General features: G+C 27.6%; 1 protein-coding gene across 1 annotated transcript; it reads right to left on the reverse strand.

Moving 5' to 3' along the window:
• Positions 1-171: 171 nt before the first annotated feature.
• LOC119679883 (ejaculatory bulb-specific protein 3-like) lies at positions 172-8,936 on the reverse strand. Its single transcript, XM_038092465.1, has 3 exons — positions 8,841-8,936; positions 728-915; positions 172-649 (listed from the first exon to the last, which is right to left on the reverse strand). Exons 1-3 carry the CDS (start codon positions 8,888-8,890, stop codon positions 474-476), a joined length of 414 nt encoding a protein of 137 aa, XP_037948393.1. The 5' UTR covers positions 8,891-8,936; the 3' UTR covers positions 172-473.
• Between the last annotated feature and the right edge of the window lie 5,310 nt (positions 8,937-14,246).

Below are 14,246 nucleotides of genomic sequence, written 5' to 3' on the forward strand. Positions count from 1 at the left end.
ATTACTTATATATTGTTCAACTGCTTTTGGATGCTTGTCAAGAAATCAGTAATCAATTATTTTTATATTACTGGAAATCGTATTAATGAGTATATGATAATGAATTTATATTATATATACAAAGTTTAGATTCCAATAACTATTAAATATTAAATCAAAAAACATATGTTTATTATATTTTGGCTTAAATTTGTATTTGAATTATTTAGATGTTTTGTTTTTAAAATTTTTGTTTATCAAAATAATATATTATTTACTGAAATAAATGACAATATTCTTATTTAAAAATACAATCAAATTAACATTTTTTCAATATTAATAATTTTTATTAAATTCTTTTCATTTTGTACATGCGTATAAATATAGTATGAAGTATGTTTTGCAAAATTTTGTTATGATCATTGAAAAATTAATAATTATTCGAATTATATTTATAAACATTTATATATGTATTTTTTTTGTCAAAAGAAAATTTATCCCTGTTTTTCATATTTACTTCTGTAAATGCCTTTGGCATCGTATTTGTCTAAAAGAAGTTTCCACTCTCCTGGTTTATTGACGCGAAGAAAATTGATGACTTTTTGAGAATTCCTCTTTTGTGTTTCAGTACATTTGGAGCAATCGGTTTGAAGAGCATCTGGAAGCAATTCTAAAAAAAATATATATTGTTAATTAAATTACAATAAAAAAATTTTCGTCTTTTCTAAGATTATAAAAATGTACTTACTTTTGAGTTCTCGTCCTTCAGCAGTACAAGGTCCTTTTTCCATCAAGCATTTAATATAATTATTTAAAATGCGGTTATTAGTAAGTACACTGTCAACATCCACGCCATCAAATTTATTTGTGTATTGTCTTTGTTGGGCAGCAACGAGGGTCACGAACATCAGAATAATAATCACTTTCATTTTGTTTCTAAAATAGCAAAAAAAAAATTAATATGTTAACGTTTTTTATTATAATACACATATTTATGAAACAAAGTCTAGTGTCAAAAGTTATTAGTGTGCTAATGGACTGTATGAACTCTTCCTTTGAACTCAACTCTTAAGAAGTCATCTCCTATGCATTTGTGGACTCATCTGTTACAGACTTGTATCTTACAAATTGGTCTCTTAAGGTACGCGATTTACAATCACAACATAAGAATGATAATAAAACAGTACAGTTAGTGTTGATCTCTCAAGGATCAAGCGCCTTAAGTTTTAGGACCTAATTGTAGCAGGCTAAACGATTTGCAATAAGAATGGTAATATTTACTTCTTTTTAAGTAATATATACTTGTTCTCAGGTAATATTTACTTCTCAAGTAATATTTTCTTCTTTTCAAGAAATATTTCCTTCTTCTCAAGTCATATTTCCTCTTTCTCAAGTAATATTTCCTTCTTCTCAGGATATTAAATATTAAAATAATGTCAATTTAAGTGAGGGCTCAATCCTCACTTGATAATATAAGCTCAAGATAATGAAAAGTAAGCAATTATATTTTGGCACTAATATTAACTAGAAATTTCAATAATGTGATAAGTTTAGAAACACTTTGGAAACCACTGTTAACGATCCTTGCAAATACGTGTCAACCTACTGGGGTAATACATAAATTTTGTAGAGCCATAAGCATTTTCCACTGTTATTTCTTATATTTTGTTGGCAACGTTTAGTCCTGAGCGTTTTTTTGGTTATCATCGTGTATTTGGTTTGTTTGCATTGGGTTTTGTCTATATTATAAAAGAAAAGGTTTTTGGGTACTCTATTTGCGAAAACTTGAACACTGTCGTTATTATTGGAATAGGTACAAAAAAGTATGTGGTTTTGGGGTTTACGTATAATGTTATATGATTTTATAATACTTTCTAAAATACTGTTTAGGTATTCGCAACACATATAGTTTTAATGCTCATAAATTCTCAAGTTCTAACAATTATAAACAATTTAAAATTTATTTCCTTTATTCACTTCATCTGACCTTCTGAAAATGTAGTTTTTTTATTAGCAATGCCCCTCGATAGTTAACTATAATTGTTAGTTTTTTATTATTTTTTAAGTTTACGTGTGGTTTCAATTTGAGTTACGTATATCGAAATTAATAATAATTCGTTTTTAATTTGTTTCGCCACTTTTTTACGTAAACCTTCTTCTAGTTTCGTAGTACTTAAAAATAAGAATAAAGATCCAAGATAACTTTTCAGCTCATTGCCTTACCATGCACTTCAAGGTCGCTTTTGCAATGACAAAAGTAAAAATGCAGTTTTTAATTGGAACTTCTTTAATTGTCGATTGCCTTCAAATAAAAATTATTATTAACTAAAAAAAACTGTTACTAGTAGGCCGATTAGATAACACGCAATGTCTTGTCTTCAATACACAGTTATTTCCTAGAGCGTTGATATTATTAAATGTAGCTATTACGTAGCTGTCATATCACTTGAGATTAATTATATATGTATATAGTACGATGTATATAAACGTTTATAGAAACATCAAACCTTAAAATAAAATTAATATCTTTATATACATACATATATATAACTTTTCCAAACATTAGATAGAGCTTCTCCACTTTTTAGTTAACGTAAAGGGAGTTATTTCCATTTTATTTTTTTAATTTTTACGTTATCTATGTACCTTAGAATAATTTCCACTACAAACCTTATAACCTGTAGCTAAGACAGACTATTGGGCCATGTCCCCTATATGTATGATTGACTGTGCGTCCCATTTAATTAAAGCATGGACTGTGAAGTAACGATCACTTAAAAATTTAATGAAACATCTGATGATAATCTGAACAATTTCAAAATTGTTTAGCTTAAGGATCGGGAAACCTTTTGCAATAAGTTCCTGCGTCAGATTTTAAATGTATGGTGGCCTGACAGCATCAGTAATACTGACCTCTCGAATGCTACCAATAAGACCCCCTCGCCTGTTGAATTTTGCAAAAGAAAATGGCGTTGGATTAGACATATGCTCCGCAGACCAAATGAAAACATCGTCCGTTAAGGACTTCGATGGAATTCTCAAGGTAGAGGTCGACGTGGAAAAGATCAATACAATTAGAAATGGAAGCTGCAAATCTCATACTGAAATAACTCATCGGGTAGTGTTTCGAATTAAACTATTTGAAATTTATTGTTTGTAATTCTTAATTGAATTATAAATTTTTGAATACCATCGCGTGGTATCTATATCTTTCTATAAATTGATATTTTAATTATCATTTTTATCATATTACTGGTATCTTCCTAGTTGGCTTAAAACTCAGTCAATAATGAAAGCATATATACAAGTACTTGAAGTGAAATTTTATCAAATCATTACAATTTTCATACAATATCACTATAATACTACGGCAACCAACATTCGTTCGTGGCTTTCTTGACGAATTAGTTCGAAATTTAAAGCAGTCAACTAAACTAACTGATAAAAGGTGAAATAAGTAACGTCATACGAATATACACTTTTTTTTGTATGATATATGATAAGAATGCCTAAATAAAATAAGTTAAATCAAATTTATAGGAACATATATGGTATTTAAGAACGGCAACAGTTAGTTCAAATTTAAGGGCAATGTATTCTTATACCTGGAGAGCAATAACAAAAACAGCTATAACTGGAGAGAGTTATGGGTGAAAGCATTATTATTCTAGTGCTTACAGAAGCTAATCACAATTTATTGCGTATATATTAATTTTACAATGCAGTAATACTAAAAAATATTAGTTCGTAATAGAAGTTAATTTAAATATGTAATTATATTGAATAAATAATACAGTCAGGTGAAATATTATAGTTAGATGTATATGAATAATTTTATTTACTTGTAATTATTTCCTAATTTAAATTTGAATTATTTATTCATTAGTTTTTACAAAATAATTATTCTAAAACAATTAAAGTATATTTGTTATATATTAGAGGTTATTAGAAATAAATATGTATGATAAAACTCAATCTAAACAATATTTAGTCAATAATTAAGAGAATTAATTTAAACAAAAATAAAAATAATTGTTAAGATTTAATATATAATTAAGGTCATTCCCAGTATTGTGACGCGTGAAGTATTTGCTAATTGCTTTATGGGAATATGACTCCGTTCTGGAAAAACCGGAAAAATCACGAAGATAACTCAATCAAGTCACATATTCATTAAACTTGTATATTAATTGTCGTAAAATTAGTTCAAGGTTCATTAGGAGTTCATTAGCATTTCCAGTAAATACACGTCGTTTAGACGTTTATACATAAATTAAAGTTAAGCAATGTACTTTGCATGTAATTATTTGCTTAATATATTTTATTGTATGATAACCTTAAACTAAATAAATTATTTATTTAAAATTTTGAAAATTTTCCGATAATCAATATTTAAGTTAATGTTTGCCGAATTTATTTATACTTTTTATATCACAAATATTTTATTGAAAATTATTTTATCAATAACTTCAAAATCTTTGTAATCATTCAAAAATAATAAATTACTATATTTATATTCAAGATATTAACTATTAAAGTGTTATTATAGTATGAGTTTTTAGTCCAAGAAATGATTAAGTCCTACATAACTGATCTTAGAATTATTTCAATGTTAGAACTATTTGATACAAAACCGGATATGCGATAGTCGAAATTTAAAATATTATCCATTAAAGTGTTAGTATGGGATGAGTTTTTAGTCCAAGAAATAATTAAGTCCTATATAACTTTACTCAGAATTATTTCAATGTTAGAACTATTCGATACAAATCCGGATATTTATATATTTGTCAGATGGTCAAAATATCAAATAGCCTTTAAATTGCAAAAAATGTCTTAATTCCTTCTTTTCTTACAATACAATTTTGTTTAATATAAGAATAGAAATAATATTAATCATTAATGACCCTTTTGTCTTTATTTCTACTGTCCTTTTTGGGTTCGATGTAAAGTATTCAACAGTTGTAAAATAGTTCTTAAAATTTTTTTTATATTTGTTAGAACAGTTATCAACAGTTGTAAAATAGTTATTAAAATTTTTTTTATACTTGTTAGAACAGTGTTCAAATGTACTTTAAGGTGATAGCACCTTAAATATATCATACACTCTCACTACTCGATTATTAAACCATCATATAATTGTCTCGATGAATAATATTTTTAAACAATTTTTATGTAAGTATTACTTTGGACAAAATTTTAAAAGATCACCCTAATATTTCGCAATAAAATTCTGGAAGTGATGCGTCTTTATATAGATTGAGCGACAAAACAGAAATGATTATTCTATATATACCATTCCCTTGAGAGACATGCTGCGTCAGGTCGTTTAGACCATCTACAAAAAAAAAATCTAAATGATTATTAAATTAAATGGTTTTAATCACAGTCAGTAGTTATTACTTATAGTCTCTACAGTACATATAATATTATCAATATTAAATAACTATTGCTATGTACATGAATTAAAAAGTCAAAATTTAAAGCATAAAGATATACTCTTTTCTTCGATCGAACAAGTATCGAAATCCATAAGATGACTGGAGAAACTGTTTGCTCTCACATTAAGGGTGAAAGCTTTTCTAATGTTTATGGTTTCATCGTTTTTAAACATATCTATATACTTGGTCAGGGAGTTTTGAAATGATTAAGTTTAAATCATTGAGAATGTAAATTTTTATCATTCATTTAATATTTTTGGTATGTATTTTATTTATTGAAGCTTGCCAAAATCCTCATAGCAATTTGATTTGCTTGCATAGCAAATCAATACTTAGCAACGCTAAAGAGTAACAAAGTAAATGTGAACCACTTTCATCATCCTCCGCACAACTGCGACAGGAATAATTATATTACGAAAATTGGGTTTATAAAAGTGAATTTAGCTTAAAAAATATATATTATAGTAGGGATTTTTTATAAGTTCCGCTTCAGATTTGCGTTATGAATGAGTTAGCATTATACTTTGACTTACGTCAATCTAATGTAAATAAGAAAATACTAAAAAGTAAGTAAATAAATAAAAATGACTCTGTTTATTGTGGTAAGAAAAATATACTCTAATTGATTACAGCTAGTATGGTAACTACTTAATAAATACTTAAACAACCCCACCTCTTTCTCATTTTCTGCATTCTCATGTCTATCTACTACGCCAGCAGAAAAGTTTTTAATAAACATTTACGTTTTTCATCTATTTGATTTATGTGTTAAAATTTGTTACTTGAAATTATATCTCAAATTCTGAGAATATTAAACGTTTTAACATGATTTTAATATGTACCATTGAAATTTAAATTCAAATACATATTGATATAAAAAAATTATTATTAAAAATAGTTGAATCATTATAATAACAGTAATAAAATTGATGCAATGAATATGATTTATAAGTACGTACTTTAAAATTTGTAAATATCTAGCATTGACCAAATGTTATTTAACCCTTTGCATAAGCCCAATATATGGTACAATATTACAACTATGTAATACATATAGTATTTACGTACTTTACATACTAAATTTCAATTAGCCAAACTTTTTTCTCTGTATTTTTAAAAGGACTCCGAATGTAAAGTTTTATCCGTTCCGCAATCCTGATCTGACAGCACAAAATTGTTGACTAATAGCTATTATATGTATAGTTTAGAATTTGCCATTTCGCAATATGGATCGTTTAACAGTCGCCAAACGTGTAAAAATTGTAAAGGCTTACTTAAAAATAGTAATGACTTTTTAGATCGAATATTTTTCAGTGGTCATAAACATCTAAGACGGTAAAAAATTAACTATTTATGGACTAATGCGTTGAGAAAGTATCGCTAGGAACTAATGCGCATTTAACCCTAATATGCCCAAAGCCCACGTGAGCTCAAATACTGGCTCGTTGTGTAACCACGGATTAGCGATCATGCACAGTCGAAAATTTTAGTTTAAATTCTCAACCCTGATAACTTTTTTAAGGCTTAAATCAATATTTTTAAACTTTGAGATTGGATTAAACCCACTGAAGTTGATAATCCGTAATATATAAGAAAGTAAACGCTTGGGGTTAAATGCTTAAACTTTAAAGTTTTAATCGTAGAAAATAAACTACATGAATTGATAACATAATCCGCAAGTTTTATTTTGAAACCATCATGTTTTTAGACCCTAGAGTCTAGAGTCTAGTTAATTCATTGAAGTTGGATAAATATAAAAACCCTATGAGTTTTAAATTTAAACCAATATTTTCGACTGTGTGTGCAAACTGGAGGTCAGCATACGAGCAACACTAAAATGCACAACTCCTCTGTTCAAATAAAAGTGAACAAACCTAAGCAGTCTTGGCTAAATCCCTAATTTTGTAGAATGACAGGTTTGTAAAATCGGTAAGAAAAGTTGTCCCAAAATGTTCTCTTAGCAAACGATAGACACTGACAGATAAGGTGGAGTGGAGTTTCCTTCTCAGCCCTTATATTATAAAAAGCAGAAGTCAAAGTGCCATATAAAAAGGAAAAAAATTAAAAAAATAAAAAGTGCTAGATAACCGATTTTTTATTATCTTTAATATCAACATATGAGTTATCATGGTAATTTGAATTTATATGATATGTAAAGTACATCCCGCTCCCTCAAACAATTAGTACTTAATTTAGTTAAAGAATCTTAAATCATTTTTAAAACTTTTATTATATGACTAACTGAATGTTGAACAATGTGACAATGATCGCTGACCCCATTAACACAGTGACGTCATCACTACTTTATAGTCAAATCTTTGAATTTAACTTATATCTAAAATGTGGATAATTATATATTCAAAATAATTTATTGCAAATTGCATTCAGAAAAAAATAAATTGATAAAAATATATGTTTTTTTTTTCGTAAAAGATAATAGATTTATTTTTCGACCTGTTTTTTTATAATGGTTTTTATAAATTTCTTAAATCCGGCTATAGGTCGACTCTCCTTGGGAGGCATTATCAGAATCACGATCTTACATAAATTAATATTATTAAAACTATATCTACGTCATTCTCTTTATTCTATCGCCTACATTGCACTCAATATAGATCGTGATACTGATTATGACTATCAAGGAGAGTCGAAATATAGAATATAATAAAAAATATTAAACGTTGAATTATTTAACAAAAAGGGACCTATAGCCGGATTTAAAAAAAGTATATAAAAACAATTTTAATAATAAATTTGATGATTTTATTTATTTTTTAATTTTTAGTAGTACTAATCACAGTAGCTGCGGACATTGATGATTATGATGACTAAGTAATGTATACCTTAGGCCAGACGACTTTCAACGAACTTCAGATAATTGAGTTTAAGAGAATTTTTTTTTAAAACTTTAAATACTACAATGCATTCTAAAAGCAAATATGTATCTATGTATGCATATATAGTAGTTATATATGTAGGTATAAGTACAAGCACTGGTCACTTTAAATATGTGCTAATTATGACGTTTATTGCAAAAAAAAAATATAACCATAGATAAACAAGACTATAATTTGTTAATAATACGATACAATCACAATTGATTTAACAATATTATGGCGGCTCCGTAAGAAGAAGCTTATTTAGTTGATAAGTGGTAATTAACGTATTCAAATTGTATGGTTGACTGAAAGTAAGTTTTTCTTTTATTTACTGGAGGTATTTTTTATAGTTATTATTGATACACAGATATGTAATTATATTTATTATTAAGTAATTAAAAAATTGTAAGATTTAACTCTTTTTCTTAGCATTATTATTTTATTAGATAAATATATTAAACAGCGTTTCCACAAAAATTTTACAAATATTTTTAGTTGAATTTTTCAAAAAATTAAATAATTTCAACAAAATTTCACTCACAATTTTCCAAAACTTTCATTAACCGATGAGTTAAAGCGATCTACTGACATTACGCAAGGTCGGTCTTTTACATTCAGCTTTTATAGATTACGAATCGCCTATATATAATACATACTTTGGACTGCTTTGGATATAAACATACACGTTTTGAGGTTTTTTACACCGATTGTCTTTCTTCTGTCTTCTGTTTTCTGTCAAAATATTTTGTATATACATACGTATTGATTAAAAATAATACACACACACAACTCCTCATATATATGTAAACAAGATATTATTTTCGCAACAACCGGTTTCAATTTACCTACATTCATACATGGATTTTCAACACAAATGCTTACATATGTTTCAAAAAAAAGTACAGAAACTAGTTGCCTCCATATAACACACTCCACTGTGTACTTCTTTTGACTCATGAATAGTTAAGACTTAAGCTTTTGTAATATATAATTTTATTCCCAATAAAAATATGACAAAAAATAAACAATTTTGTTCCACATAATCGTACATATTTATGCAGATATGCCTATGCAGATATGTAAGATATAATATACATACTATACATACACAAGGAGATTATTTCAGATAGGTGTTGTGAATCCAAAAAAAACAAAAAGATCAACAAATGGATGAAGTTTATTCCTTAGCTTTACTTAACCCAGACATACTATACTTTAAGCAAACTCATTATTTACTTAATCAAGTAATGCTAAAAGCACTTATTATTTGATGCCATTTAAAAAACATTTTTATTTTCCATTGAAATCACCTCTATGACTTATCAGTTCAACTGCTTGAACTTTCAGATACTTATGTATCTTGTAAAAACTAATTACAATGACTAAAGACTTTGACCAACACGACGTTATTAATTGCTTGTTCTGTCTTAAGTGGAATGCAAAGGAATACATTAACTCTAAACGTGCTCCAAAGCTTCCTATTCCATTAATATTCATACCGATGATTTGAGAACAATTGTACATTTTTGTGTATCTATACAAATGTAATAAATATTTTAGTTTAACACTTATGGAAAACAAACAATGTCAGCTACATTATGTATGTAAGTTTGATTTGGTTAATTAATTAATGTTATTTTTGTGATATGCTTGGGGTTGACTTTAAGTAAGTTATAAACTGTAAATATCAGTACATCAACAAATTTATCAAAAAGCAGGGATAAGGATGGGTTAGACATGTAATAAGAATGCCGGATATGAGAGTACCGCTTAGGATTTAAGACAGTTTGCAGTAGAACTTGGAAGAAATAAGCATAAGAAATTGGAAAACAAGAGCAAAAAACAGAGAACAAAGGAAGACTGTTGTTAAATAGGTTTAAGTACTACATGGACTGTATAGTCACAGATGATGATGATGATGATGAAATATCTGTAGACTTTTCTTACATTTACACATATTTATATTCATGTTCATAATTGAGAAACTTTATTGCTTTGATTATAATTTTTTATTATTATTACACCATTTTTAAATTTACACTAATGGAATCGAAGAACTCGTTACTTGAGATCGTTAAATATACTGGAAATGATTTCTTTTCTGTTTAATAACATGCTTCTCTCTTCCTATTTCTTAACTTAACAATCAAGGGTGGGCTAGTATTTTCTTAACCATTTTTTTTCAATGCTCCCTGTATTTCGTATTCTTACTTTAGTTTTGTATTCCCTTAAATAATTGTACACTGTATTAAAGTGTTTTAATGTGGGACTGTATAATGGTTGGATTGGGTAAAGAAAACTATTGTTAATACAAAAATCAACATTTCCACTCAGAGACGTTTATTACGCTTTATGAGTACCTTGATGTCGCCAGAGGAAGATACTATAACCGTAGTTTCCAATATAACTTAACCGATAACAACGTAGGGTGCGTGCGCGCGATTTTCAAAAACAAAATAAGCAGATCTTTAAAGATCGTCTAGTAAAATTTGAATATAAGAATGAGCGAAGAAAAAATATTACCACACTTTCACAAAAAAAGACAATACTTTTATATTGACACAGTAAACTGAGCCAATAAATCCAAGACCATATTTATTCTCTCTGTCAAGCCAATGAATAAAATATATTCTAGAGGTTAAAGTCGTTTTATCTGTAGATTGATGGATTATACCCTTTCTTTATCATAGTAGCTATTTCTCGGAATACGCGGCAATTAAATCAGCGACTCAATAGCAGAGTGCTCCGTTAGCACTCCAGTTAGCATTAGAGTAAACCCCTTACTGTTACCCCAACGAACTTTTATTTTTCTATCTAATCTAGTTCATCTAATTCCAGTGGCCTTAAATTATTACAATACAATATCCAACTTATGATAAGATCTGAAATAAAAAACCTGTAACTTATGTAAGTTCATCTTAGTGTTGTAGTTATGTGATATAATGCAAGTGTACGATTTTAAGTTATATATTGTAAATACAATAAAAAAATTATATATATATACGAGTATATGTTTATATAGGAATGTAATGTAGCGTAACATCTGTATTCGATCATTGCGCAATAATTTTGTTTATTGTATATATTATGTACTTTGCTTTTCTTGGAAGCCATTAAAATTTTTAACTCAAACATTAATTTTAAAAATTCATTTTTCTAAAGATGGCTTTATTGCACAAACATATAATATTTAATTGTTAAGTATACATATTAAATGGAAGAAAAAATGTAATTAAATATTTTAAAGGTAAGAAAAAATAAATATTTAATTGCAGGAATAGTTAGAAATTTTAGTCAAGCAAATTATCATACAAATATGTAATAGTAAATACTGTCAGTATAGATTCCACATTACGGATCGGTAAAAGAAAATGGTTAAGTCTAGAGCCCTTAGCATTGCTTAAAAAGAGTATTGTAATAATAAAGACTGCCAGTAAAGATTCAACATTACTGATCGAGAGTATTGTAATAGTAAATACTGTCAGTATAGATTCCACACTACGGATCAGTAAAAGAAAATGGTTAAGTCTGGAGCCCTTATCATTGCTAAGAAAGAGTAATATAATAATAAAACTGCCAGTAAAGATTCAACATTACTGATCGGGAGTATTGTAATAGTAAAGACTGTCAGCAAAAATTCAACATTACGGATCGGCAAAATAAAATGGTTAAGTCTAGAGCCCTTGTCTTTGCTGAAAAAGAGTATTATTGCAGATAATGAAGAATCTGATAAAATGACTTAGATCTCTTATCTTCTTATTCAGTTTTATCAGTCTGATTATGTTTGTAACACTAAGAATCAGAACTGTAGTTCTATCTGAATTAGAACTTCTAAACTATCCAAGTAGTTGTTCGATGGCGAAAGTGAATATAATCGGACCTTTCTTGCTTAAGCTAACTAATATACAGTCATTATGAATATCCCTATTATTATTGTTAGTGGATGTGACACTGCTACCGTCGGGTCTATTGTGTCCCCTTCTGGGTTTAGAGTAGGTCTCTAAGCGCTGTTGCGTCAATAAAAAATAGTATAGAACCTATTTTACAAAGTTTTATTGCCTCTTCCGTAAGAATATACATTCCTAGGAGTTTCCTAGGTGCATTAGCGCAGGCTATAGATTCCTAAAGATGGAAGAAATTTGCGTTGTGTTTAATATAAAATCTGCACAATAAAGTTGCATATGATTACAAAGTTTTAGTTTAAGTGTTGTTAAAATACTGATTATTTACAATTATCTATTCATTACAATTTAAGTGCTATAAATTTTTTTAAAGGTATTTAAAATTACAAAAATTTTATGTTTGCCAATTATTGTGTAAGTAGATACAATTGCTTTAAACCAATAAAAATAGTACTAATTTTGTGTATATGATGTCATGAAGTGGCTAATTATTAGTAAATATCAAAGACTTTTTAATTTGTTAACTATGACAAACATAAATATGTTATAGAATAAATTGAATATTTTAAGATTCTAAAATAATTAAGTCCCGAATGCTTACTTTTACAGAGCGTTGTATTATATTATTGTATGTGGAGTTAATGTCTTTTAACACTATTTCTCCTAATAATGCCTCTAATACCTATGCTAATATAACCGAAACTTGACAAGACAAAATCAATGGAAGCTGTTCACTACCTATTTGCAAGGCATTTTTTCAGAATACGAATGACCGTTTAAAAGTACTGTAGAATTTGTACGGATATTAATAAGAAGAATAACACATATTTTGTAGCTGCCTAGTTTTTGCTAGAAAATCTACAGTTTTATATTATATATTACGAATATTTTATTATCCTTTGAGTCCATACCTTCTTTTATAAAGTGTTTTAAAAAGTATACGATAATATTTTACATATAGTTATTTTTTATATTATTGATTACTGACAAATTGATCAAAGAAGACAATAACCTATAAAGTACTAAAAACTATTATTTAATTATTAGTTATTTTTTACAGATGGAATGAAAAGTTTTTGGTCTGACATTTCTGAATAATACTCAAATGAACTCATCAAATTAATTGATTTTAACATATAATATCAGTTTAAATGATTACAGTTTTTAGTTTGACATGCAAAAAAAACATTTTTGTATAATATTCAAATACCATAAACTAATGAAATGAATTTATATTTAATTATAATTTAACCATTTCTCTTCTTGCATAACAATTCATAGAATGATTTAAAAGAATGATTTGTCGAAACCTTTAAAATAGATTTATGTTTCGGCAACTGTTTTTTTTACTCGCCTTATATGCTTCTCACCAAACTGCCCTTTACAGATTTTCGAATAGGTAGATGTCCTACAGGGCCATATCTAGAGAATACATTAAGTTAGAAATCTAACCGAAGTGCAATACGCATTTTTTCGCAAAACTTTATATTGAAAATTATACTTTTCTTTTCTATTTTGGGTCTCTATTTTGCAATATCATCCAAACAAGGCCATAAAATATTTTAACTGTTTTCTACTTTTAATATAATTTATGAAAATTACACCGTAAACAACCTAAAATATAGATGCCATAATTTTTTTGGTCGATTCTTAAATCTTTGGTCAATCATTTTGGTTGGCTTTCTTCTCTTAATGTCGACTTGTTTAATTACCGATGTGTTTCCAGAGAGTAGTGTTTAAGATAAATTTCTTCTTCATTATAACATACTGCATAATGAAATCCATTTTATTATGCTTATATAGTGATCACATATATTTACGAAAACAATCACACTTCAAACAATCAAATAATTTCGAATGTATTGTTTGTTGGTTTGTATCTAAAAGAGTGCCAAGAAAATAAGGCTAAACAGTTAAGAGCGACTTCCTAAAATTTTAGAAATATTATAAACATACCAAGGTTTAGATAGACATAAGAACACATTCCAATATAAGTTTTATTCTGGAAATTCTTCGCAGGGCTTTTGTCCGAATTCATCTTGGAG

Source organism: Teleopsis dalmanni, chromosome 2 (assembly GCF_002237135.1).
Source record: "Teleopsis dalmanni isolate 2A chromosome 2, ASM223713v2, whole genome shotgun sequence".
NCBI classification, from domain to species: Eukaryota; Metazoa; Arthropoda; class Insecta; order Diptera; family Diopsidae; genus Teleopsis; species Teleopsis dalmanni.